The following is a 26,520-nucleotide window of genomic DNA, read 5'->3' on the forward strand; positions in this document are numbered from 1 at the left end:
TGCGCCAGAAAATTAGGAGAAAATAAAAATAAAAACCCTTAGCCCCAGAGTGAGATAGCTCAAAGGAGTTAAAACAGTTTCAGCATAAACACAGGACATTTTTGTATCCTAAAGAAACATAAATTAATTCAAAAGCAGGTCAAAAGACCAGCTGTGCGAAACCCCCACCCCTTGAGTTCCTACCCGGCTCAGGAGGGTGACATCTGCCAACCTCAGTCCTTTATCTTTGGTCACAAGTAACCGCGCTGTTCCTCGGTATGAACCAGGCCAAAACAGTGTGCGGTCCCTGCCGCTGAGAGCCCTGCTTCCAGGAGCAGAGGCCCCAGCCTCTGAGGATGCCGAGCTACGGCAGTGCAAACTCTTACCTGCACTCAGGTTTCACGCCAATGTCCTTCTGCTGAAGATCTTGAAGGCTTCTCGTGATTTTGTTAAAGGCAGCATCCTAACAACAGATTTTAACGAAGCTTCAAATTTCTTAAACGGCTAAGGATAAAAGGCTTCCAACCGGGATGACGGGGATTTAGGACCTACCTCGCTTGCCTCCATGGTCCCCACATATTTAAAGATCAGGTCATAAATATCATGCTGGACGTACATCTGTGGAATCAACGAACAGACCGCCGTTCCGAGTGTGCAGAGGGGCCCGGGAGAGCCTCCCCCTCCCCCCGCACCACTGCCTCCTCTCCCTGCACTGGCCTGGCCTCTTACCTCCACTGCCTGCTTCAGCAGGTTCATCTGGGCCTCCTGCTTGGCAAGCATTTTCTGCAGGACAAGAAGGTACCGTTAAAGAGCTTGGACTGGCATGTGGGCAAACTGCAGTTCTCTCTTTTGAAAGTCCTGCTCCTTACCAGGTGAGAGTCCCTCAGAAGCTGCTGGAGGCATTTGGTGTAGAGAGCATTCACCGAGTCCTGTGCAACACACGGCAGAGAAACAGGTCACTCATAACCCAAGGCCCCAACACAAAACCCAAAACGTGTCACGCATCCCGGAGCCAGAACATTTCACAAGATGCACTTCCTGGGTGAAAAGCTTTAAGTCCTGATACAGGCTTATCAAATAATTATGTGATTTTTTTTTAAAGATTTTATTTATTTGAGACAGAGACAATGAGAGACAGAGAGCACATGAGAGGGGGGAGGGTCAGAGGGAGAAGCAGGCTTCCCGCCGAGCAGGGAGCCCGATGCGGGACTCGATCCCGGGACTCCAGGATCATGACCTGAGCCGAAGGCAGTCGCTTAACCAACTGAGCCACCCAGGCGCCCTGCTTTCTTTCTTTTTTTTTTTTTTTAAGTGTATAGGCATGAAGGGTTAGAGAAAACTTCCCTTGGGGTTCACATAGGTGATAACAATATTCATTTTTATACTTTGTCAGGTTCAAGTTTTCTCCAGTGGCTTGACTACTTTTATTGTTAGCAGGAAACATTTAAGTAAAGCTTCCAACAGTGGAGGCAGCACAGTTTCAGAGTGCACTGAGAGGGATCCCCATTTCTGGAACCGGCCTGAGCCAGGGCACCCTGGCAAAGCAAGACACAGCTACTGACTATGTGTTGACGGAGGCTCTTTCTTTCACATTCCTTGAACGTTCGCTGGAAAGAAGCAATGCTCCTGTCAAATCTCTCCGTGTGTCGTCCCAAAAACTCCCTCACATCTTCGATGGTTTTCAGGGTAAAGGGATCTGAAGATGTTGAAGGCTCTTCTGAAAAAAGAGACAAAGGGTCAGGCTGGCTGAAGCCTTCACAGTTTCCTAATGGGGGAAGTACCACATCCTTTGCCCTGCTCCCCCAGGGTCTGGAGCCCCCTCTTCCAGGAGAGGACAGGAATTATTTCAAGATACTGCCCAAGAGCAGCCTCGTTACAGGACAGCTCAGGGCCCAGAGAGCCTTGAAGCCCTTTCCTCGGACAAAACAAGTTGAGACCGTGGGCACGACCTATGAGGCTCTGGTGAACAACCCCTGATTCCTGGCAATACGGGCCTCAGAGTACATTTAGCACAGGAAGCACATTTAGCACTGAAGAATTATTATTTATTAAAAATAATGAGCTCTCAAAGGGGCACAATAGTGGGGCTGGGTGGGCAATAATGGTATAAGAGTTAGCTCTAACACTGAGGCCCAAGGTCAAACCACCCTGTACAGCTCCAGGGGGCCACATTCACACACAGGTCTACATCGATGTCGCCTCCCAGAATTGTGTAATGTCCAACCTGTGCAACCATACACAGCAGCCCCCAGCCACACTGTCTTGGCTCAGGATGACTTTTTGATTAAGCTCTGGGGAATTACTGTAAAGTTAGGCAGGCTTCTAGCAGGCTCTTGAATGTTTTATGGGATGTTTACCACAGCTATGTCAGGAGGAAGCTCAACAAACACAGTTCTCCAAATCAACGGAAAGGGGTTTTTCTCCCAGAATACCTGAACTCTCTCTCTTTTCCAAAGGATGGGCTATACAAAGTATGCTGAAACTTTCTTCTTTCTCATTGTAGAAAGTTTCTTCAAAGAGAATGGGCACTGAGAGAAGACAGGCGAAACCAGCTCCTAATTTAATCCTGTTTCCTTGTATAAAGACATCCTGGAACAAGAGAGCCGTCACTGCGCCAGTGGCCGGGGGTGACCGTCGATCCCCCCTCCGCCTGGCCCCCGATACGGCGCTGCTTCCGACCTGCACACCTTTGTTCCAGTAGAGCTCTGCAGGGCAGGCATGAACACTCTCCCACGTTGCTTTTTGATACTAAAATGTTTTCTTTCCTCTTTGTTCACCCTATAGCTACAGCTGATCCTTTTTAAATATTGTGACAGACATGCATTAAGCTGGTCCTTGGAGCAGAAGAAAACCTGTACCCTCCGGGAAAGGAGGAAGGAAGAAGGCTCTCCTGGAATGGCCTGGTGCTGCATGGGGCCGGGGAAGGGACGCTGCCGTCCCTGCCACATTCAGCATTCTGGACACGGCTGGGGTACCCGGGCAGACGAGCCGTGATAAGCCTGACTCCTCTGTTCTCCTTGTAGATTTGACTTCCCTGAAGAGAACAAACTAGCAGTGACTAGCAGGGCGAACAGGGCTGCTGATCCCCACCCCCCTCGAGCTGGTGTTCCAGTAACCCCGTGTCCTGTCCTGTCCCTTCTGTTCCGCCACAGGCCCACGTGAGCCCTGGCTGTCAGGTCCGAGGGACTGAGCTGCCCCAAATGCACCTGGGCCCACCCCACTCCTGGCAAGGAACAGAACACCCCCCTCCCAGAATCTCTCTACCTCCCCTTAAAAAATAAGAAAACGCGGACCCCAGAGGTAACATCAAGAATGAGACAGACTGACGTCATGTGTCTCTTGTCATGACACGCTGAGAAAAATAAAACACCCTTCCAGCCGTGAGGGAACCTCTGGGAACCCCAGGCTGAGGGAGAGTCTACAAAGCAAAACCATCCGTGTCATGAAAGACAAAGATCCCTCGAGGACTGCACCAAATCAAAGGAAACTAAAAAGACCAGCAACTGAAGGCATTGCAGGATTCTGGATCTAAAAAGAAAAAAAAGATTTTCTACAAAAGAACACTACTTGTATAATTAGCACAATTTGTATGAGGACAGTGTGTCGAACAGTTCACTTTCCTGAGTGTGATCACTCTGCTGCTAAGTTACGCAGAAAACGCATTTTAGAATAAAGGGACATGGTGTCTGCAACTCACTCTTACTTTTTCTGAAAAAGGCTTAAAGAAAAGCAGTAATAGCGCGTGGGGGTGTGGGGGAGAGGGACTGATAAAACAAATGTGGCCAAAATGCTCACGGCTGACCAATCTGGGGGAAGAGTATAGGATAGTTCTTTGTGCTTTACTGAAGCTTTCTCTAGGTTTGAGATTATTTCAAAAGAATGTTTTTTATTTATTTATTTTTTTGGCTTATTGAAGTTTTAATAACATGCTTGTTTTTGGTTTTTGGTTTTTGTTTTGGCTTATTTAAGTTTCAATAACATTTTTTTTTTTAAGAACGTTTTTTAAAAAGTTAAAATTCACCCCTGATCTACTATTTGTGGCCAAGAAACTGATTAGTCTTTCAAGAGCACGGGGATAAAAGAGGTTAGTGACAGGACCTCGTTCAGATGTTCCAGAGACTCCCCGACTTACCAGCAGGAGGCCCCTGCGCTGAGGGAGAGATGCCCCGCCCCCCCACCCCTCCACCCGCCCTCCTCCCGGGCAGAGGCCCAGCCAGGCCCTGCTCCCCATTACCATCTCCTCTTTCCTCAAAGGCAGGGGGCCCTCCAAGCCCAGGCCACAGGCTGCTGTGCGTGTTAGAGCCATCATTTACCACAGCTGGGACAGGGTCAGATGTGGGAACCCCTGCCCCCCACCCCCATTCCCAAACACTGAGTGAGGGACCCTGGTTGACCCACAAGGAAATGAATACCTTTCCATTTAAGGTCTGAAAGTGTTCTTCCACGGGTATCAAAATGTAGGACTCAAACTGACAAGTGGACTGAACGCTGCTCGGCAAGCTTCCTTTGCAGGGCACCAGGACCTGGAAACAGTAAGCAGGGTGAAGAGTACGAGATGTGCCACTTAGAACTGCAGAAAGCCGGGGGGGCGGGGGCGGGGGGGCATCTGGAACATCTGAACAAGGTCCTGTCACTAACCTCTTGGTTCCGTCTGAAACCAAGCGACTGGGGTCACGGACGTCCTGGTGGCAAAGCCACAACCCCCGACCTGGGCAGAGGGGTTGGACCCAGGCCCCCAGGCTTGTTCCCACACCCGCTGGGTCCCCCCTCCCACAGCCAACGCCAGGCGCCCAGTCTATTCTCAACAGGCTCGGGGACGACTCCAGAGGAAGACAGGATCGTCTGGAAAGAAGAGAAAAGTGAACCTAAAAAGTCACACGTAATCCCGCCATCTGAATGAGGAGAAACACTGCACCCTGAAGACGGTTTCCTTCCCGTCTTTTTTCTGTTTTTTTTAAGCCCAGTTGTGATCACAGTTTGTAATATGAGCCGCAGAAACAGGGTTTCCTGTAGCAAACGGCCACCTCTGCCGAGCTGTCGCAGGAGCCAGGCTCTGTCCTTGGGGCGGGCTCCATCTGAGAGGTGAACTGTGGCCCGACCGTGGCCACCACACCACCGCCTTGGCGGCTCAGGGACTCTCTCAGACTCAAGTGTACTCGGAAGGAAGACGCCCAAGGCGGTGTAGACCCTCGGAACCCCACCTCCTGAAGCAACCCAGCCCAAAGCATACAGCTTCCGTGCTATCCCCATCCTACAGACAAGGAAACTGAGGCTCAAGGGAGCTAAGGAAACTGTCCAGGGTCTCGCGGCCAGTGAGTGGTAGGGCCCTGATGCAAACTCCTGCCACTTCCCGGAGCCAGCGCTGGAGGCTCAGCCCAGACCCCCCTGGAGCTCCCCCAGCAAAGACACGGTCGGTGAAACCGCAGCCATGAGAGCCCGTCACCCGGGGCTTCCTCGGGCAGCTCGGCCTCTCCCCACACAGGGGCACGCCAACTCCTCAGAGCAGAAGGTGGCACTTGTGGATGGGAGAACGCTGACAAGATGGCCTGGCCCCTCCTCAAAAAACCGAGACGGAATCAGATCCACATCTAGCTCAAACCACCAGTTTCCGGAAGTACGGTGAACAGAGGACCACTGTCAGCACTACCCCTGGGACTGCCACTGGCAAGAGCCAGAGTGCGGGGAACCCGGATGAACGCACTGCAGAGACACAAAGAAAGAAAACGAGGGAAGGGGAAGATAAAACGAAAAAGCAGTGGAACACTGTGGACACGGTTTCCCAAGGCCACGCGCATGTCAACACTGACCACGCCTCACACACAGGGCACGCGCCTCTGCACACGTCACTTGAGCTCGGCAGTGAGGAGGAAAGACAGACGTGGAGACTCATCCATCCAGTGTGACGTGTGGGCCTCCTCTGGACCCTGATCTGAACAAACCCACCGTGAAACAGACAATTATGAGATGATTTGGGAAACCTGAAAAGGGACTAGATAGTGGACAATATTGAAGAATTATTGTGGAAAGTTTTAGCTGTGATAATGGCATTGTGGTTACCTTTTTTTTCGGAGTCCTTATCATTTAAAGACACGTTCCTAAATATCTACAGGCGAAACTGCATGACTACCCGACATAATTTTCTGGGATATGCTTCAAAATAACCCAGTGGCCGCGGGTGGGGGGCAGGAGGGGGCAGAAAGGACATGTGACGGGCCACCGAATGGATCACTGCTGAGGCTGGGTGACAGGTGCATGGGGCTCATTATATTACCCTTTCTACTCTTATCATATGTTTGCAATTGAGCTCAGTCAATAGAGCACGCGACTCTCAATCTCGGGGTCATAGTTCGAGCCCCATGTCTGGCATAGAGATTACTTAATAAAAAAAAAATCACTTTAAAATAATTTTAAATTTTAATAAAAGTAAAACTTAAAAAGGGGGAAAAAATAAAAATAAAATAAAGAAAAGATAGGCCCTCAGATATAAGCCTGAATTGAGAAACAACCTCTTCTCACAGCCTCAGGGAGCACAGGAAGAAGAGCCTGGGACCTCGAGGACTGGCCACAGGCATGGGAACGCCATGAAGCAGACCTGCAGGGTGTTTAACGCCCTAACTCAGGGAGGCCAAGAGAGGGTCCCACACCTGCTCTACGGATGAAGGAGTCATACGGTCCCATGTGAGAGACCAGGAACTTCTGAGGTGCTCTGGAGAACCTCACTCCAGCTGTGACTACATTCTTTTTACCTATTCACGTACGCCTTGTCTGCCTCCCTAACTTAAATAAAGTACGACGGGCTCCGGCTGCGTAGTATCCCTGTTACCGACCTCACTGTTCGACATCCAGTAGGTGTCCAATCAATGTTTGTTGAATGAATAGGAGTCCTCCAATAGCAAGGACCCCCTCCCCCCACCCAGTTTCCAGGCAGACAATGCTGCCCAGAGCATTTCATTACAAGCAGAAGCCAGCAGCTGGACTCTCTGGCTGAGAGGGAGGGTGAGGAAGCCAGCCCCTGGGGGCTGGGGACATGGAGCAGCCAGGAAGCTGCCCACAGGAGGCGGGGTCAAGTGCAAGTGCCTTCGGGGCTCTCCCAAGTCAGTGCTTCAGACTTCTGGAGATGTCATGGGCATTACAGCCTGTATGGAGGACACAAAGTTTAGAGTCTCTTACGGGTAGATAGTAGTGGGGGACCTGCTTATTTTAAAGCTTAACAATACAACTTTTTATTCTAGTCTCTTTATAAAGAATTTTTAAATAACAGTAATTAAAGAAAAGACAGTAGAATAAAAGCAAGAATCAGCATTCATGACACTACTCCAGAGTACCCTCCTGACTCCTCCCCCAGGGAATGTTAGGGTGACTTCTGTCCTCCTGACTCCTCCCCCAGGGAATGTTAGGGTGACTTCTGTCCTGACACCCATTCTTCTGAGCGACCAACAACGGTCAGCTTCTGGAATTCCCCAAAGGCATGCTGCATTCCCCCACTCATCTGTGCGATCCTGGAAACCCGGCACGGTGCCTGGCACCTAGTGGATGCTCAACGAATGTTTGTTGGCTGGATCTATGCCAAAGGAATCCTAAGAACTAGAATATAGACCTCAGTGCCCTTAGCTGGCCTATCTAGGTATTTTACTTGAAAGTCAGTTCTTTGAAACTTGGAAGACATGCTGACAGGTTCCCAGGCTAGCCCTCAAAAGACATGCTGACAGGTTCCCAGGCTAGCCCTCAAAAGCCTACATACCCCTTAATTAAAAGATCACAATAGGGGCATCTGGGTGGGGCAGTCGGTTGAGCATGACTCTTGTTGATTCTTGATTTCGGCTGGGGTCATGATCGCAGGGTCATGGGATCAAGCCCTGGGTTGGTCTCCATGCTCAGCGGGGAGTCTGCTTGAGATTCTCTCTCTCCCTCTGCCCCTCCACACCATGCGCTCTCTCTCAAATAAAATAAATAAATCTTAAAAAAAAGAGAGAGAGAGATCACAATAAGAGGAACAAATTTAATCTCCCTATGTAATTTTTGTTTCTCCTATAGGCAAATGCACCCACCCCTAATCCACCTGGGAATCCTGGAGGACTTTCCCCCTGCCACCTCATGGACAAGAGCCCCAGGGAGGCAGCAGGCCTGGCCAGCCCACTCTGAAGAAACCAGTGTATAATTAGCTGGATGCTAATTAAACAGAACAGGAGTGACTATTAGAAGCGGTGTGGGGGTGTCACAGGCCTCTGTGGTTGGAATCTGGGGAACATGGGGAGAAGGAGCTTCCCCTGTCCAGTCAGAGAGCAGGCGACGGCAGGAGGTGCCTGCCTGGATGCGCGGGCATTCCGATCAAAGGAAGGTTTTGGAAGGAAGTCACACTCGAGGAGGGATGGGGCAGGTGGAGGGAGCAGTCAAGCTGCACCCCTCAGCTGCCACACACATACCGTCACTTGAGGATGAGGTGGCCAGAGAGCTGGGCTTTAGGAAGAGGTGTGAGAGGCAGCTAACCCTGGCGGGGAGGGACACGCATGTTTAAAAGTGATGATTTCACAGGTTTTTAGAGCCCAATAAATGACTCTGGTCCCCAGGGCAGATTCAAGAACAGCCAAACTTGGCCCGACGGCCAGGCCCCAAGGAAAGAAATTCAGCATTCACAGGCTGAGGCGACAGGGATCCCTTCGTGGTGGCAGAAACGATGAGTACTCTTCCAGAGGTGACTGAAATATTCTTTTTCATTCCACCAACAGACACAGATGGAGCACTACTATGGATTAGACCAGGATGACCTGGAGCCCCCATCACACAGCCAAGAGGGGCAGGAACTAGCCACCAACACCTGACTGGGCTGAGCCAGATAGCCAGGTCCTTCCCACGGTGACTTCTGCTGAGAAGCTGGCCTCACAGAATCTCCCCTCTGCTGAAGGCCACAAAGTCAGTGTTGTCAAGTGTGGGCCCCAGGCAGCTCCCCATGGACCCCGCAGATCCCAGGAGGGGCGGGAGAAAGGACCCAGGATACCACTGGGAACTCAGGATGACACAGTTTAAGAAGAATCTCCCCGTTCCTTGGTGTGGCCAAAAGGAAGGTGACCAAGATGCCAAAGTTCTTACTCAAAATTTCCCTTTTTGCAGAAGGGAGCTTGAGTGGGATTCCACTACTTGCAGCTGGAAAAGCATCTACCTGGTGACAGGAACTGTGCTAAGTGCTGGCAACACAGTGGTGAGCAAAACAGGTCCCACAGAGTATTCACAGTGTGGCTTTTTTTTTTAGACAGACAGAGAGAGAGAGGGCACGTGCGTGTGAGCTGGGGGAAGGGGCAGAGGGAGAGAAAGAATCTAAGGCAGGCTCCACCCCCAGGATGGAGCCTGACTCGGGGCTTGAGCTCACAACCCTGAGATCATGACCGGAGCTGAAAATCAAGAGTTGGATGCTTACCTGACTAAGCCACCCAGGTGCCCCCACAGCGTGGCATTCTTAAAGAGCAAGAGAAAGTTACACATAGTCTGCTCTCATCCAGACAGCAATTTTTAAAAACGTTATAGAACAAAGATGGGGAGGGAATATTTCTCAAATTCAGTCAGGCCCCCCCCAAGTTAAAATGATGGCTTTGTATCCTGTATTTCTCATCTGGGACACGTACCGCAACTGTAATTAGTAGTCATTTGCTCAGAGCATGACCATCTCTCCCAATAGCATTTAAGCTCTATAAAAGAAAAGATGGTGATGTTTATTGCCATTTTTTGCTGAACCCTCAGCATCAAACATGGTACCTTGCCCAGAGGAGCATTTAATAATTACTGTGAAATGAACAGATGATAAGGTCTCTGGTGAACTTTATGATTTTTATTTTCTTCTTGGAAACAGCTATATTCTCCAATTGTTTTGTGTATACATATGTATACATGTATGTGTATATATATATACACACACACACACATATATGTACACACACACACCAAATGAACTTTATGACCTCTAAAAACCAAAGTGAAGTAATTCTGGAAAAAACATATGAACCCACAAAACCAATCCTAAAAACCGGAAGGAACTTGGAAAAAGCAGGCTTGTGGTGGACGCGGGACAGAGTGCGTAAAGGGAAAGTCAGCTCCCGGTTCCCAGACAAGGCAGCTGACAGCCCAAAGTGAACCTGAGTGACATACGCTGACTTCTCCTCTAGTTCAAAATCCTTGGCCACGAAGCAGCACAGTCTGAGAAGAGGACAACACACAAAAAAGAAGCCCAAAGACAAACCAGAAAAGCCGCAGTACAAAGGCAGCAAGCACTCTGGGTGGTGCAGGGCCATGTGCATCAGATGGGCAGGGCATGTGCATGGATGGGCAGGGCCGTGTGCATAGATGGGCAGGGCCGTGTGCATCAGATGGCCGCCAACACCTAGAGTGGACAGCCCGCCTCCCTGCAGGCAGCAGGTTTCTTTCATGTGCTCCCCTCGTCCTGCCATTTGGATGCCTCGATTATTCCACCGGTTCTTCCCCTTGAGGAGATGCCTTTCAAAGCAACATACAAATGTGTTCACATGTTCCCTTATTCTATGTGAGTAAGCACACACCTCACAGACAAGGACCCATGATGCCCTGAGGGAAATACGCTTTCTGCCCCCAGAAGCTCTCAAGTCAACGTGGAAAGAGAAACAAGACGAATACCATGACATCAGTGTCAACAGGGGCTGTCAACAGAGAAAGGATTACACCCAAGGCTGGTGCAGAGCCAGGAGGGTTCCTGGAGGAGGCAGCACGTGGTGGTCTCTCTCTGCCTGTGCTCGTACTGAGCATGGTCTGGCGCTTATTACACTCAGCAGGTTTGTAACTGACTCCCTCTAAACGTAACCAAAGTGTACGGTATTTCTGGCCTTATCAACACGGCTTGGTCCACACCTGATGGAGAAGGACAACCCTCAGGACCAGTGCACTTACAATGCCATGGGTTTGGGCCACCTTGTTGCATAAGTCAGGACGCCACTTTTGAAGAGCCAAGTAGAAAGGATTTTTCAGGAGATCTTCATCATACAGAGCCATATGGACTTCAGATGGGGCAAAGAGAGTCTCCTGGGACAAGAGGAGAAAAAGCAGTAAATGACCACTTTTAAATTTATACAACAAATAAAAGTCCTGATCTGGCAATTTCTAAAAAGCATCTCTGACATGTATTACTCTACAGGAAATATCAAAGATAACCCACCAATTCCAAGATGACTTTTTTACTGGTTGATTGCAAAAATTATGTTCAGAAATCTTGTTCAGGGGCGCGTGGGAGGCTCAGTCAGTTAAGCATCTGCCTTCGGCTCAGGTCATGATCCCCACATGGGGCTCCCTACTCCGGGAGCCTGCTTCTCCCTCTTCACCTGCTCTTGCGTGCTCTATCCCTCTCTCAAATACATCTGAAAAAATCTCATCAAACTCTAAGTCATTGCAAAAAGTTAAAATGGCTATTTTATGCATATATTTTAATGAAATATTTTAAGCATATAGAGAAATAAAGAAGAATAATGCAAACCTGTCACCCAGAACTACCCAATCTTAACATTTTACCATGTTTGCCTCAGACTTTCTTCTAAGAAGTAAAGTATATTGGAATAGACTGGAGGGGCGCCTGGGTGGCTCAGTCGGTTAAGCATTCAACAGTTGGTTTCAGCTCAGGTCATGATCTCAGAGTCATGGGATCGAGCCGCACATAGGGCTCTGTGATCAGTGTCTGCTGGAGATTGTCTCCCTCCCCCTCTGCTCTTCCCCTGCTCATGCTCTCTCTAAAATAAATAAAATCTTAAAAAAAAAAAAAAAGAATAGAATGGAATCCCCCTGTGCCCCTCTCTGATCCCCTAAATAACTCTCTGATCCTCTAAATTAAGGATTAGGACTTCAACATATGAATGGGGGGGCACAAAAATTTAGTCCATAGCATAAGCCAATTGTCCCATTATCCTTTTTTGAACAGTCTATCCCTTTTGCACTGGCCGATAATGCTACCTTTGCTATATTCTAAGTTCCCATATATGTGTGGCCTGTTTCTGAGCTCTACTCTATTTCAACAGTCTAGACCAGTGCCATCCAACAGATATATAAGAAATGTAATTACATATACACTATGCATAGTCACATATATAATTTAAAATTTTCTAGTAGCCACATGAAAAAACAAACAGGTGAAATTAATTTTAATAATATATTTATCCTAATATATCCAAAATATTGTATTTTTAACATGTGATCAATATTTTAAAATTTTATTAATGATATATTTTACACTCTTTTTTACTCCTACTAAATCTTCAAAATTTGGTGTGTATTTTACATTCACTTTTCAATTCATACTAGCCACATTCAAGGGCTTAAAAGCCACATATGGCTAGTGGCTATTATACTGGACAGAGCAGGGCTAGACCACATTAGTTTACATGACTACAGCTTCATAATAAGCCTTGATATCTCATAGAGAAAGGCCTCCCTCCTTGTTCTCCAAAATTGTCTGGTTATTCCTAATTTTTTTTGCAATATCCCATAAATTAAAATCAGTTCCTCAATTCCATAAAAATCCTTTTGGGATTTTTAGTAGAAATTCACTAAATTTATGAATTGGAGAGTCAACATCTTGATAATAATGAATCTCATCATCCATGGTATGTCTTTCCATGTATGTCTTCTTTGATGTCCTCCAATTAAATTGATTATAAACAACTTTTATTAAACATTATTTGTATATTCTGTATAGATTTTCTCCTGTTGTGAATGGGGCTTCCGTTGCCCCTGGTCTGCTCCATTTACCATACATGAGTGTAGTTTCACTGAGCTATCAGAGAGGAATATGAAAAATGGGCACAGAAAAAGAATCTGAGCCTCCATCTCAAGTGGTGCAATGGAGAATATAAACACCTGTCTTGCAGGACTCCCATTTACATGCTGCCTTCAGTATTTTTGCCATACTGCATACTAATGGACCACCACTTACTGCTGGCCTACATGGTGTCTTTGTGAGAATTAGAAAAAGGCACCCAGTAGATACAACAGTCCTATGCCAGGGCACATGGCTTGGTAAGTAGCTCACAGGCTATTTATCAGCCCCAGTTTGCCAACATCTCATTCTCCTGGGCAGAGTACCTATGTAATAATCTGCGTAATTGTACACAAAGGCTCTACTGTTAGTATTTGACATATTCCTTTAAACACCTACTCTCTTTTCAAATTTATTTTTAAAAGAATCCTTATTACAACTTTAAATATAAAAACAGTATACTCCAGGGTGCCTGGATGGCTCAGCTGGTTGAGTGTCTGACTCTTGATTTGGGCTCAGGTCATGATCTGGATGCTGCGTGATCAAGCCCTGTGTCAGGCTCCCTGCTCAGTGGGGAGTCTGCTTCTCCCTCTCCCCCTCCCCCTGCTCGTGCTCTCTTTTACTCTCTCTCTCAAATAAATAAAAATCTTTTTTAAAAATTGCAAGAACAGGGGCGCCTGGGTGGCTCAGTCGTTAAGCGTCTGCCTTCGGCTCAGGTCATGATCCCAGGGTCCTGGGATAGAGTCCCGCATCGGGCTCCCTGCTCTGCAGGGAGCCTGCTTCTCCCTCTCCCACTCCCCCTGCTTGTGTTCCCTCTCTCGCTGTGTGTCTCTCTCTGTCAAATAAATAAATAAAAATCTTTAAAAAAAAAAAAATTGCAAGAACAATGGACATTATGTAAAACCTTGCTAGATACTACTGACTGCCAAACATTCTGAGCTTGAGCCTGAGACCTCTTCTTAAAAAAGAGAAAATTAGATGGGGCACCTTGGTAGTACAGTCAGTTAAGCGTCCGTCTCTTGGTTTCGGCTCAGGTTGTGATCTCAGGATCGTGAGATCGAGCCCCACATCATGCTCCATGCTTAGTGCAGAGTCTGCTTGAGTTCCTTTCTCCCTCTCCCCCTGCTCCTTCCCCCCACACCTGTGGGCTCTCTCTCTCAAATAAATAAATAAATAATAAAAATTTTTAAAAGAGAAAATTAGCAACTATTAAAGAGCATCAAGTAAACTTACCCTTGATACAATCAGATAAATGAAATATGAATAAAAACTGAATTACTTTCTTACTATGAAACAATATTCCAACATACTTTCTTGGGAAAATGCCAGGACAACACATATAAGTAAGTACATTATGAATTCTGTTATGGCTAATGATAAAAACAGCCCCTATTTGAGAGCATCTTTGGTTCAGGTACTGTGATAACTTCTATTCATCCTCATCCCACTTTCATGTTCATGATAACTACAGGCAACCAATTATAACCAAGGCTCACAATAACTATTGATATCATCAGCCCCATATTTTGCAGATGAAGAAACTGAGGCTCAGTTGGCCAACGTGAGGTTATACAGATGTCAGAATTTATTCTAACATTCTCCTCTTTAGCCACTATACCCACTGTAAAATAAATATGCCTGGGTTAAGGGTTATATCACAACCCACAGATGCAGAGATTCCATACTTCATTTCCCCCAAAGGAAAAGTCACCATGACAGCCACATGGGCCCTACACTGAATTTCCTCAGTCTGGTCCAGCCAGAACTGTCTCTGCTGCAGGCCCTCCTGGGGACTGCCTCAAGGAGGCCCTTGAGGTCCCTGCAAGGCCTCTTAGGGGAAGAGCCTAGCATGAAAAAGGCTACATATAATCTCTTCCTGGACCCCAGAGACAGCTCTACAACAATTCAGGTATTTGACTTGTTGAATTCAATTACTACTGCAGCCCAAATAATCCTTTTATGAGGCCCTAACCAGAACAACTGGATAATGTGATTTTGCTGGGACAGAGTCACAAGAAAACAAAATTGTTTCTGGTTTCTGACACAATCGGTTCTACATGAGCAAGTACAAAAGTAAAGACACCTTGGACAGAAACCCCATGAGAGCCAGGATGCCATACGGTCAGAATGAAGCTGGGAAGGGGCCCTCCTTCTGCTCCTCAGACGAGATGCCGGCAGAGCTCCAACCCCTCTACACCCAAGATAGAGGTGACAAGGACGGGCTCTGATGCAGGAAGTAACAACCTAGCTGGTAGGCAAGGAATGTGCATCTGCAGAGTAAAACCAACCCAGAGCAGTGCTGAGACAGGTAAGGACCAGAGAAGGGAGCAGCAGGGAAGGAGGCTGGGGTAGGGAGCAGAGGAAGCAGGAACAGGTTCCTGTGGGCACAGAAAACCCAAGAATAAAAAAATTTTTTTAATTGATTAGAAGATGAGTCCAGGGAAATAATAGGAATCCAAACAGTGCTGGTCAGAGAGGGACAGCAGGGTGAGGGGAGGCCCCTGAATGCCACATCAAAACATTCAGTTCAAATGCATGAAACACACAAGACTCGGAGCAAGCACTGCTGGTGAATGGGACAGAGCTTGCTGGGTTTCAGCCCCAAGTCATCTTGTTTTCTCTTGGACATCATTCCTTTTGGTTGCCAATGACTGAACCCTCTGTCCAGGAGTAGGGATTCGAAGAGCACTGTCCAATGTTCTTCTCAAACTTTTTGTCCTGGTGCTTAAAACATATAAGAATCCAAAACAATCAGGTGCCTAATGCCAGAATGGAATTCTTAAATAGGGGGTAAATACTTAACACAGGTTAACGCCCTCACAAGTTTTACTTGCAAGAATTCGTTTTATATCATGAAAAGTAAACTGTTCCTTATAAAACTGGAAAGAGGAGTAAATCCTCTTCTAAAACTCCTTTTAAAAAAAATTCCACCTCTGCCTAAGCTCAAATGGTTGGATGATTTACAGCAAATCCAGGGAAATTAGTCAGAGATACCAAATACCCCCTGAACACGAGTTATCTGAGGTTAACTCTATGAACAGGAGAGCCAGGCATGATCTCAAACTAGTACCGGACATTTCATGGGGTGGTGTGCGCACTGTGGTTTTGTGGTCTACAACCGTCCCATGAGGCTGGGTGGTCAGGTGTCCCCATCTGGTGACAGTGTGCAGCCTGGCTCAGCAGAATCCAGCATAGGAACGTCTGTGCCTCCCAGAGATAAACCCCCAGCTGAAATCTCACTGCTATGGCTGTTCTCACTCTTTGGTGAGGGCGCTCACCAAAGACCCACACCAGGCATATTTTCCAAAGGATGAGCATTATTCTCCAACCAGTTTAATTTGCGATGCAGAAGGGAAAGGCAAAAAGGGAAAACTTTCTAATTCATCTGTTTTTTTGTTTGTGTTTTTTTTGGTTTTTTTTAAAGATTTTATTTATTTATTTGAGACAGAGAGAATGAGAGACAGAGAGCATGAGAGGGAGGAGGGTCAGAGGGAGAAGCAGACTCCCTGCTGAGCAGGGAGCCCGATGCGGGACTCGATCCAGGGACTCCAGGATCATGACCTGAGCCGAAGGCAGTCGCTTAACCAACTGAGCCACCCAGGCGCCCTCTAATTCATCTGTTTAATAGCAAATGGAAGCAACTGGATGATGTAATGTATGATATTACAGTCATTTATGTCCTCCTGGCCTGTGCCATTTATGGATCCTATCCATATTTTTCTCAAAGCTCTTCTTCAAAGTGTCCAGTCTGTGCCTGGCCACGTGGCTCATGGTAGGCATGCTGTAACTGTTCGTCCACTAGAACAAGATGATAGTGGGGTGAGAGGAAGCTCAAGCTCCCAGGGAGGGGTCATCTCTCACAGAAGCTGGAAATCCACTGCCCATATCCAGGGGAGGGTGAGGGGCTGGCCCCAGGCAGCCATGCAGGCACCAGCAGAAAGCCGGAAACAAACTATAAACTCAGAGCTGGCTATGACAGCTGGAATGTGGAGAGTCACACAGGGAGGGAAGGCCTCAGAGCTGGAAGAGGGGTGTGACCACTAAGGGAGCAGGAGAGTTTGGAGGAGCACCACCACCCCTGGATTTGGGTCTGAATCCTTTCTAGATCTATCCTCACATGGTCACGTTCCTCTGCTCCTCTAGTAGAGGATTGAGTTACGGGACACCAACCTAATCCTGGCAATTCATAAACAAAGGGAGAGACCCACAGAAACACTAACAGTGCAGATGTGTGAATAACAAAGACCCAGGAATTACGCTCGTGAGCCCAACACAGTCCAAGAGCCACAAGGAAACGCAATCAAGCCCTTGACCCCCAGGCCCTATGCAGACAGTACTGTTTGCTCTGCCAGTGAAGCTGCCAGGCAGGATGATTTCTGGTGGCAAGCCAGAGCGAGGAGAGCTCACCCAAGGGATCTGCTCAACTTCAGAGCCTCAACTGCTTTCCTGCCACTGAGGCTAGACACAAGCATCTGTCCTTGCTCCCATCCTGCACTTCTCCTTCAGAGGCCTCTGCCCTCCTGATCTTACTCAGACTGGTCCACAGGAAAGATGGCAAAGCAATCTTTCCAACACTGAGGTCTACTATGGGGCAGGAGTCCCCCTTATCCTCAGTATCCTCAGTTTTGCTTTCCAGTTTCACTTTTCCGTGGTCAACCGGGGTCTGGAAACAGAACATCCGCCTTCTGACATATGGTCAGGAAGTCAGTAGCAGCTAACATTACACTCAGTACCTATATCGTTCCTCTCACTTCATCTCATCACCGAGGCATTTAATCACCTCACATCATCACAACAAGGGTGAATACAGCACAAGATATTTTGAGAGAGAGAGAGAGAGAGAGACACCACGTTTACATAACTTTCATCACGGTATATTGTTAATAATTATTCTATTTTGTTAGTTATTTTTATTAATTTCTTACTGTGCCTACTTTACATATTGAACTTATCATAGGTATGTAGGTATAGGAAAAAAAAATGGAGTATAGGGTTTGGTACTATCCGAGGTTTCCAGCATCCACTGGGGGTCTTGGAACACATTCCCCATGGACTAAAGGCGGGGGGGGGGGGGGGGGGGGGGGCTACTACATTCTTCCAGGACTTCCCCTCTACTCCCTACTAAATGAACTCTCAATTTCTCTTCCTGGCATTAAGGGCCTCTCATTCTGGCCTACCACCCATCTCTGTAGCTTCGTATCCCTCTGCTGTCCCTAAAGCTCCCCAATGTGATGGGTTCTCCCTCCTTCTATCTATTTTGTCTTGAAAACTTCTCTTTCCCTGTCAAGGCCCCCATCTGGTCACTGGGTGGCTAAGACCCTCCACCATGGAGAATGGCCAAGGCCAGGAGCGTCCAAGTCCTGGCCACAAATGGCCCCAAATCTATAGATTAAAGGACAGAGCGCAGAGTGAGAGGGAGCCCTGGGGCCCAGGGCTCTGGATCTTCTGAACCGCCTCAATACCATGCTGGGGAAGGTGGACTCAAAACGCTAATATCCCACTAAGATCCCCTGCTCTTCTCTGGGGCTGGTGGGAGGGTGAGTTAATCAAAATAAGGGCCTCTCCCCATGAAACCCATAAACTTGGAAAACCCCAGCTCGCATGCAAACCAGTAGACCCTCCAGTCTCACCAGCCCCTCCTTCCCTGAATGTCCTAAACCCTCAATGAAGACGCGTCGTTTGCTCCGTGGCCCCGCACCGGCTGCTAATGCCCCAGTCCCCAACATCTGCAGGGGCCATGCCCAGCTCGCGCGCCTTGGGCAGTCTATGTTCAACGAAAAGAACTGAACAGACCCAGAGTCCGGAACATCTCTTGGTGCCTAAGTTTTCCTGGAGTAATTTTTACCCAGCAGAACGAAGAGCCCCGGCCCCTCAAGAGGCTGGCAGGCAGGGATTCCCTCCTCCCTCCCCTGCGCCTTCACCACCCCCGGGGACCACAAGGCCCCAGGCTCCGGACCCCCACCCACATCCTCCCCCTCCAGCGGCCCCGCCAGGCGGTCCGCAAACCGCGGAGGTCACTCAGCTCTTGAACGACTGCCCCGCCCACTGCCCCCAAGTTCGAGCTCCCAGGACCCCGCACCCGCTGACCCGTCCTGTAGTCGCGGGGGTCAGAGGGCGCATTCTTCGCCACCCCGCACTCCAGGGGCAGAGAGAGCCCAGCTGCCGACGGGACCCGCAGAGCGCGGGCGGGGCGGTCCAGCCAGCGAGGAGCTCGGGTCTTGGGGTGCCGCCCAGGGGCAGCCAGCCCTGCCTGGGGGCGCCGCGGGGCGCTAGCCGCGAAGAGGAAAGAGCCCCTCCCCCTTCCAGCTCCGGGGCCCCGCCCGGCCTCTAGGCCCCGAGGCGCAGCCGTCCTGAGGGAAGGGAGGCACGGGATGACACAGGAGCGAGGACACTTACTTAAAAGGCTACATAGTTTCACTCCATGTCCTCTTCGGAGCCATGGCGACGCCTCCTGGGCCCGGGACTCTCACCTCGGTGCCCACCACCCCAGCACAGCGGTTCTGCTCCACCGCCCACCTCTTTACTCCGCCGTTGGGCGGAGCCGCACCTGGTCAGCCCAATGAGCGGCCGTCCTTATCCAGAGTGACGTGTGCGCAGAGCAATCATCGAGTCCTCCCAGCCGGGGTGGGGCTCAGGCGGCGCACAGCGCTTCCTACTCAGGCCGGACCAGCCCTGAGTCGCAGACTGCGCGTGCCCGGAACGGGAGGGGGCGGGCCGAAGCTGATCTGACACTAGAGGTGGGGTCCAAGCTTGGTCCCTGGAAAGCCGGCTGGATCCGGATGGGGAGACCCGGGAGCTGTCCCGCCCTGCGAATCGCCCTTTACTGCTAGGTTTGGAGGACGGAGGTGCCCAGTCCTATAAGGCACACCACTCCGTCGCTGGCAGGGTCTGGGAGTTAGGGTCCCTGGGTTCTGATTCCCTCACTTGCATGGACGTCGCGTGACCTAGGCCCCCCCTTTTTTTTACCTGGGCCTCAGTTTCCCCATCTTCACGATACCGGAGGGTTGGAACTGCCAAGCGCTAGTATTCCAGAACGGTAATGGGGAGAGGAGCAGGGGGAGATGGGGGACCTACACGTGATCTCCCCGCGCGGGGCCCCGCCCATCCCTGGTCTAAGGGATGGAAGTGCGCTCCGAGGACGGGCGGGGGTGGGCGGATCCTAAGAAACCCGACCCAGCAGCCCTCAGCAGCGGCTAAGGCGGAGCGCGCGGCTCGGCGGCCGGCTATCCCAGGCAACGGCACCTGAGAAGGATGGGGACCACAACCCAGGCTTCGCAGAGAGCCACCTTGCAGGCGAGGGCGGTGCAGCGACTCGGCGTGTGACTCCGAGCGAATCGAGGGAGGATGGACGAGGGAATGGGAGATAGCTAACGGGGCTCCCTCTCTGCGTCCGGTCCGCAGAGGTGCACGTCGCAGGTCTCCAGAGGCTCCGTCGACAACAGCGGCAGCACCGAGCTAGTGTCGGGCCATGAGGAGCGCGCGGGCCGCCCGGCCCCGGGCCGCCGTCGGGGCTGACAGCGTCCTGCCGCGCTGAGGGCGTGGACCGGAGAGGGGCGCGGGCGGCCGGGCGGCGCAGAAGCGCACAGCCATGGCGAGGGAGGAGTGCAAGGCACTGCTGGACGCTCTCAACAAGGCGACCGCATGCTACCACCACCTGGTGCTGACCGTCGGCGGCTCGGCGGACTCGCAGAACCTGCGTGAGGAGCTGCAGAAGACGCGCCAGAAGGCGCAGGAGCTGGCGGTAGCCACCCGCGCCCAGCTGACGGCCGCGCTGCGCGACCGGGGCCTGGGCGCCGAGGAGCGCGCCGAGTTCGAGCGCCTCTGGGTGGCCTTCTCCGGCTGCCTGGACCTGCTGGAAGCCGACATGCGGCGCGCACTGGCCCTGGGCACCGCGTTCCCGCTGCACGCGCCGCGGCGGCCGCTGGTGCGCACCGGTGTGGCGGGCGCCGCGGCGGGCGTAGCGGCGCGCGCCCTGAGCGCCCGCAGCTTGCGGCACGAGGCGGAGGGCGACTTCGACGTGGACGACCAGCGCGAGCTGGAGCGCGAGATCCTTCAGGTGAGCGAGATGATCCACGACATGGAGATGAAGGTCAACGTGCCCCGCTGGACGGTGCAGGCCCGGCAAACGGCGGGCGCCGAGCTCCAGGCCAGCGCCAGCGCCTCCTCGGTGGGCGCGGTGTCCGTCCAGGAGCGCACGGGGCCCTGCGACCCGAGCAAGGCCCTGGCCGCCACCGTTTTCAGCGCCGTGCTGCTGGCGGCTGTGGCCCTGGCCGTCTGCGTGGCGAAGCTGAGCTGACCGGCACACGACTTTTCCTGCCACTACCCCTCCCTCCCCGGAGACATCCCTCGGGAACGACGGCAATCGCCTGGACTCGGGATGGGAGTGGGATCTGGCACGTTTAAGGGAAGGGGTTCTAAAACCGTGTGTGTGTGTGTGTGTGTGTGTACATGGTTTCCTCTTGCTGGCCCGGGAGGAGTTAATTTTGCGCGGGCAGCCAGGGCATTACCGCTAATATATACAGCAGCTTTATCCCCTATTAATAGAAAACCGTCCACAGTGACCCCAGATTCCCCCGAGTTAATGGGTGACCACGTGTGCTGCTGGGGTATGTTTACACGGATTCTCAGTTTGGTGCCCCCAACCCTACCAGCGATCCCCACTCTCCGCGTGGGGCAGTTTGAAAGGGGGATGAGGTGAAGTGAAGTCGGGGGAGGGGAGTTGTTTTGCTCTGTGTGGGTGGTGATTTTGTTTCCTGGACAATACTGTAAGAAGATGTAAGCAGGTTTTATTACCTTAATCCTTTGGGGCCTAAACTTAGGACAGTGTGCAAAGAGAAGTCTGTGCAAAGTGCTTTCACCATGGCGCACCATTGAGCTTCTTGGCAGGGTTTATCCATTAGTTTCGAAAAGCAGCTAGAAGAGGTTTGGGTTTGGGGTTTGGTAACCTCCCCCACAAGTGCTGACCCTACTTAGGAAACCAGAGAAGACACGTCGAACCCGCCCTCACGGGTTTGGATCCACTGCACCCACTTGCCTGTTGAAAAGGGGTCCCCTGGGTAAGCCTGGAAGGCGCACAAGCTTTGGGAATGGACATATGCTATTCAAACAGGCACTTTCTCCTTTGCCGGGGCTTATTTTTGTTCCAGAATTAGACCAGAGTTTTTTATCCTCCCTTGGGGGAGGGCTGCAGAATCCTCTTTGGAGCCCTTAATCCTATCTATCCCTTGGAATCTGCCTGCTGGCAGCAGGAGAGCTGGCTTTGGAGGAAGCTACCCAGCTCTCTGACCCTCACACTGACCCCTGAGAGGGTAAACCTCACTGCCCACGCTGTTGGAGCTGATTAGCCCTGAGACTGGGTTAGAAGGCAACAGCTTCCACTCGGAAATTTCAGCAGCGTTTTAAAAACAAGATCATTGAGAAAGAAAAACCATATAACCATATGATGCCCTATCAAAGCCAGTTTTTTATAGAGGACATTTGGCCACAAAATCATACGTGCCAATGAGTCAAACACAGTGGTCTTTACTTACAACCTTTAGTTAATAAATATACATCTAATATTAAAATAGACCTTGAAGGCAGGAGGTCGTAGCATAAACTACTGGAACCACGGTGTACATAACAGAGGTTGAATGACCCCTACTTCTTTTGCTCAGTAAATAAATAAGGTGGAAACCCCTGGGTCCCAGGCTGAGCAGAGCCACCACTTGCCACCTGTAGTGCAGAGAGAACATAGTTGGGGAAATAAGACTGAGAAAACACATACATTTAACTCTCAAAAGGTAATTAGGAATAAAACCCAGAGACTTTGGCTGAAAACTGACAAGGATTTTTTTTTTTTCTTTTTTACCCTGAAAGTGGGAAAGAGGACTAGGAGGAGGGAAAGGACAGTTTCACAAAGGCAGCTTGGAGGGCCACGGGGTAGGGGCAGGTAGCAGGAGTGCAGCCTTGGCTTCAGCCCTGAGGGCCACATTTCCAGCCCAGCTTCCTCCCCCTCCTCCTCAGCACACAGATTCCAGTACCTCATAGTGAAAATGGATCTGTGTGTGTGTGTGTGTGTGTGTGAGAGAGAGAGAGAGAGATAATGGTTTTAAAACACCCACAGGGTCTTAAGCCGATTAGAAGTTTTATGATCTTAACTAATAAAAGAAACACCTCCGGCCTCATCTGAATAGGGGCCACTCAAATTCTTTTGTATGCGCTCAGGGTAACTTCACAGATGACACAAAATTTTCCTAACTCCCTTCCCCAAAATCTCAGCTCTCCCAGACAAGAGGAGGCTGGGCATTTTGTGACCCAATGTTGGCAACTAACCTTTAATAGCACACCCTAAATATATTCTCCTGTTTCCAATACAGTGACTCTTCTGTTCTTATCAAGTTGTTTTGGTTCAGAACGATGACAAAAAGTTGTTCAGCAGAACCTACTGAAGAAAAAACCCATCCAATGTTGTGTAATCCATAGAGAGCACTTGGGACAAATGTCTTGTCACCCTTTCCACCCAGTTGGCAAATCCTTGGGTATTTAATTATATGTGCAATCAGATGTGTACCTAATTCCAAGAGTCCTCTGCTCACCGAAATTAGGTATAAAATGTTGCACCCACACACACAAAAAAAAGCTGAATTACAATGAACATATTTATCCTGTGGACCTGTTAACCTGAACAACTCTGTGTTTGAAAGTTTTAAGCATTAGGAATATTCGGTACTATTTGGAATTCTAACATTGCCTACTAGAACTTTCGCTATGTGGTGCACGCAGAATCACTTTCTGCTTGAGCAATAAGCTGCTGTCACTATGTCTGCTCTCATTTCTATGTATATAATTAAAGACATTGCTTTCTGATAGAAGCCTGATTCTATATAGGTGTTTGATATCAAAGTCATTAGTTTTCTAAAAACACTTGGTATGATTTTATACCATGATACAAGTATAGAGAAAAAATTCAAAATGTTTAACATAGGGTATATATGATGAGGTCAACGTTAGAGTCCATGGCAAAAAAACCCATCTAATTTCCCAAATTAAAGATACAACTTAAAGGATAGATCTTTATATCCAAAGTTAAATGCTATGATACGTACCTGTAAAGAGAAAATATCCCTGACTTCTCTTCTGGGAAAAACAGTACTGTTTTATCTGATTTGGAGAAGACAAGCAATTGGAATGTCAAAGCACTTACGGAAACTTTAAACTATTGCTAGTAGTGGAAAAAACCAAAACACTGATGTTTGTAGAAGAGAAAAAAAATGCCTGACAAATTCATTTTTTGTGTGCTCAAAGAACTTAATGCTTTTAAATGCTGCAAGGGAAAGATTTTTGGTAAGGAAAATTAGAGCATAACCTGCGTGATTTACTTAAGGTTTACAGTAAACTACATAAGACATGTGTAATGTCAAATGACAAGTAGTTTTGGTTAAAGAGCGTTTTGGTTTGCCTGAGGATCCTGATGGTGCTGCATCTTCTGTTTCAACCTGCACATTGATACATTTTTAGCTACTCTGTTGCTTTTCAGATATAGCTCTTCCTTCTGTAATGAATGCTTGTTAAGGGTGTGAGCCCTGACATGAGAGCCTGTATGTCAGCCTGAGAAGTAAAGAACTTGAGACTCTCCTCTGTCTTCCTTTGGGGAATGCCTCCTCCCTCAAGGCCAGATCAGCTATGATGGACAGGGCCTCTGCCTCTTTTTCCAAGTACCTCAGAGAAGTCATTGACCTCCCTGTGCCTGGGTTCCCTCCATGGTGAAATGGGGGGAGCCCTGACCGATGGACTCAAAGGTCCCTTCCAGAGTTTAAAACATTTAACAGAATGCAGTTAAACGAGAAAGGATTATTCCAGTTTGGGGGTTTTTGGTTGTTACTGTTAGTTTGGGTACATATGGAAATGAAATGTTACAGTTTGGTGGTTATTATCTAAAATTCCATATAAAGTTAAAAAAAATCAGAATGAACTGAGCTTACTATGATTTTAGTCCATACCAGAATTAGTGGATGGGATGCCTGGGTGGCTCAGTTGGTTAAGCCACTGCCTTCGGCTCAGGTCATGATCCTGGAGTCCCGGGAACGAGTCCCACATCTGGCTCCCTGCTCAGCAGGGGGTCTGCTTCTCCCTTGGACCCTCTTCCCTCTCGTGCTCTCTGTCTCTCATTCTCTCTCTCAAATAAATGGGTAAAATCTTAAAAAAAAAAAAAAAGAATTAGTGGATGGACTTAAAAGCAAATTTGTATAAATGCTACTTATTTATAGTATTTAAATTAGATTAGGAATTTAAATTCAGACTGTAGATCTGAGTCCGAGAAAGACTACTATTGATTAAATAGTCGGTTTTACCCAGCAATCGGGCCACCTAAACTGATTCTGGGAAATTACAGATGTGAAACTCTGTCATTTATCCTGGAGACTGGGAAAATCCTATTTTGTAAGTAACCTGGAGCCCTCAGAACTATGACTGCATTGGCTGCCTGATGTCAGGAAACATGAGCACAGTGTGGGGGGTTTTGTATATGGCATCAGATCCAAAGTGGAATTAAAGGCTTCATGTCAACTGTTTACCTGAAACTGTTTATTAAATAAAAAAATCAAAGTTAACATGCAGCATTTATAACTTGGCTGGAAAAGACACCCTCAAATAATTCAGCTATCAACTCTTGTGATATATATATATATTTTTTTTTTTAAACTGCCACCTGATACCTTTAATCAACACTAAATCAAGTCTGAGGCAAAACACTAAATGGACAATACTCGAAAGATAATAACTTCCTTCCTTGATAAACAATCTCCCACCATCATTCAGAAGTTGAGTTATTTGATGGCTTGGGAAGCAGTGGCCATTGAGTTTTCCTTCCTGACCTGAAGAGACTCACTGCTGGTGGACAATAATTCTCGAAGTTCCTTATTTTCAAGCTCTAATTGGGCTAGTTTTTCCTGAATTTTACAAAATTGGTCATCATCCACCTGAACTGCTTTCCTCATCACTTCTCCCATTTCACAGATTCTATCAGTCTGACTCTCAATTTCTGCAGGGTGAGACTGGTGAGCTTTCAGGACTGGTTCAGCATCCACGGCCTTTTTAGAAACCATTAATTGTAACATCTGCTTCCGGTACTTGCTCATGATGAGTTCCAAAGCATCCTGGAGTTCCTCCAAGGAAACCCATAGCTCTCTGTTTTCCTGCTGCAAGTCTCTAATCTGTGTATTCTCTTGGGACAGCAGAATGTGAGGTTTGAATTTGGACATGTCCTTTATATCAGATGCATCTTCTGGATACCTCTGCCCGACCTGGTCCGGAAGCGCCTATATATATATATTCTCAATATTCTTTATGCCCACCTGAAGTGAAGTGAAGGTCCTGATCAACATTGTTACCCTTCACAGACTTCATTACATAAAGAGATGCTCAGAAGTACTCCAGGATTATAAATCTCCAAGTGCTTCTGTACAGTATGATTATACTCATCTTGTAATGCAGGACGGAATTGGGAAGAACAGTAGGTCTCCACATGAACAATCTTTGGCTGTGGTCCACACAGATCAAAGTCATATTCAAATACTATTTCTTTGGCTCTTAAGAACTGACCAGAAGTACAGGAACTGACCACATGCTGCAGCCCTGTGTCCTCGGAGACAAGATGGATTTCGCGAAAAGCATTCCCCCCCGCCTTTCATTTACTTATTTTCACCTCATTCCACAGAGGATTCTGGGTGTTTTCATCGCAGTACTATGAGATCTTGGGCATCCTTGTTTGTTGCTGTTTATAACCTTAGACTTATATGACA

The 26,520-nt window shown here is 48.7% G+C and overlaps 3 protein-coding genes across 7 annotated transcripts in view; 1 reads left to right on the forward strand and 2 right to left on the reverse strand.

Annotated features, from left to right (window-relative positions):
- The window catches only part of ANKRD27 (ankyrin repeat domain 27), a 51,887-nt gene extending 32,595 nt beyond the window's left edge, over window positions 1–19,292 (reverse strand). For 3 of the 5 annotated variants that reach the window (XM_045891211.3, XM_045891210.3, XM_045891212.3), the window contains exons 1-9: window positions 19,136–19,292; window positions 10,888–11,019; window positions 4,392–4,502; window positions 2,412–2,568; window positions 1,542–1,696; window positions 849–908; window positions 709–762; window positions 532–597; window positions 366–442 (exon numbers count right to left, since the gene is read on the reverse strand). In XM_045891211.3, coding sequence (XP_045747167.1) covers window positions 366–442; window positions 532–597; window positions 709–762; window positions 849–908; window positions 1,542–1,696; window positions 2,412–2,568; window positions 4,392–4,502; window positions 10,888–10,989 — 782 coding nt within the window. In that variant the 5' untranslated portion in view covers window positions 10,990–11,019; window positions 19,136–19,292. Of the gene's footprint in view, window positions 1–365; window positions 443–531; window positions 598–708; window positions 763–848; window positions 909–1,541; window positions 1,697–2,411; window positions 2,569–4,391; window positions 4,503–10,887; window positions 11,020–19,135 lie in introns of those variants that run through there. The other 2 variants (XM_064580771.1, XM_064580772.1) reach the window with 2 other exon arrangements.
- A 155-nt stretch (window positions 19,293–19,447) lies between these two features.
- On the forward strand, window positions 19,448–25,425 carry RGS9BP (regulator of G protein signaling 9 binding protein). The gene has a single exon (XM_045891214.3). It carries the CDS (start codon window positions 20,328–20,330, stop codon window positions 21,033–21,035), a length of 708 nt encoding a protein of 235 aa, XP_045747170.1. The 5' UTR covers window positions 19,448–20,327; the 3' UTR covers window positions 21,036–25,425.
- On the reverse strand, window positions 25,420–26,344 carry LOC123856032 (suppressor of IKBKE 1-like). Its single transcript, XM_045892134.3, has 2 exons — window positions 26,321–26,344; window positions 25,420–26,037 (listed from the first exon to the last, which is right to left on the reverse strand). The coding sequence occupies exons 1-2, from the start codon at window positions 26,342–26,344 to the stop codon at window positions 25,546–25,548; spliced, it is 516 nt and encodes a 171-aa protein (XP_045748090.1). The 3' UTR covers window positions 25,420–25,545.
- Between the last annotated feature and the right edge of the window lie 176 nt (window positions 26,345–26,520).

The sequence above is a fragment of the Mirounga angustirostris genome, unplaced genomic scaffold (genome assembly GCF_029215605.1).
Source record: "Mirounga angustirostris isolate CCGP_5_RB_7025 unplaced genomic scaffold, mMirAng1.0.hap1 SCAF_16, whole genome shotgun sequence".
In the NCBI taxonomy this organism is placed as follows: domain Eukaryota; kingdom Metazoa; phylum Chordata; class Mammalia; order Carnivora; family Phocidae; genus Mirounga; species Mirounga angustirostris.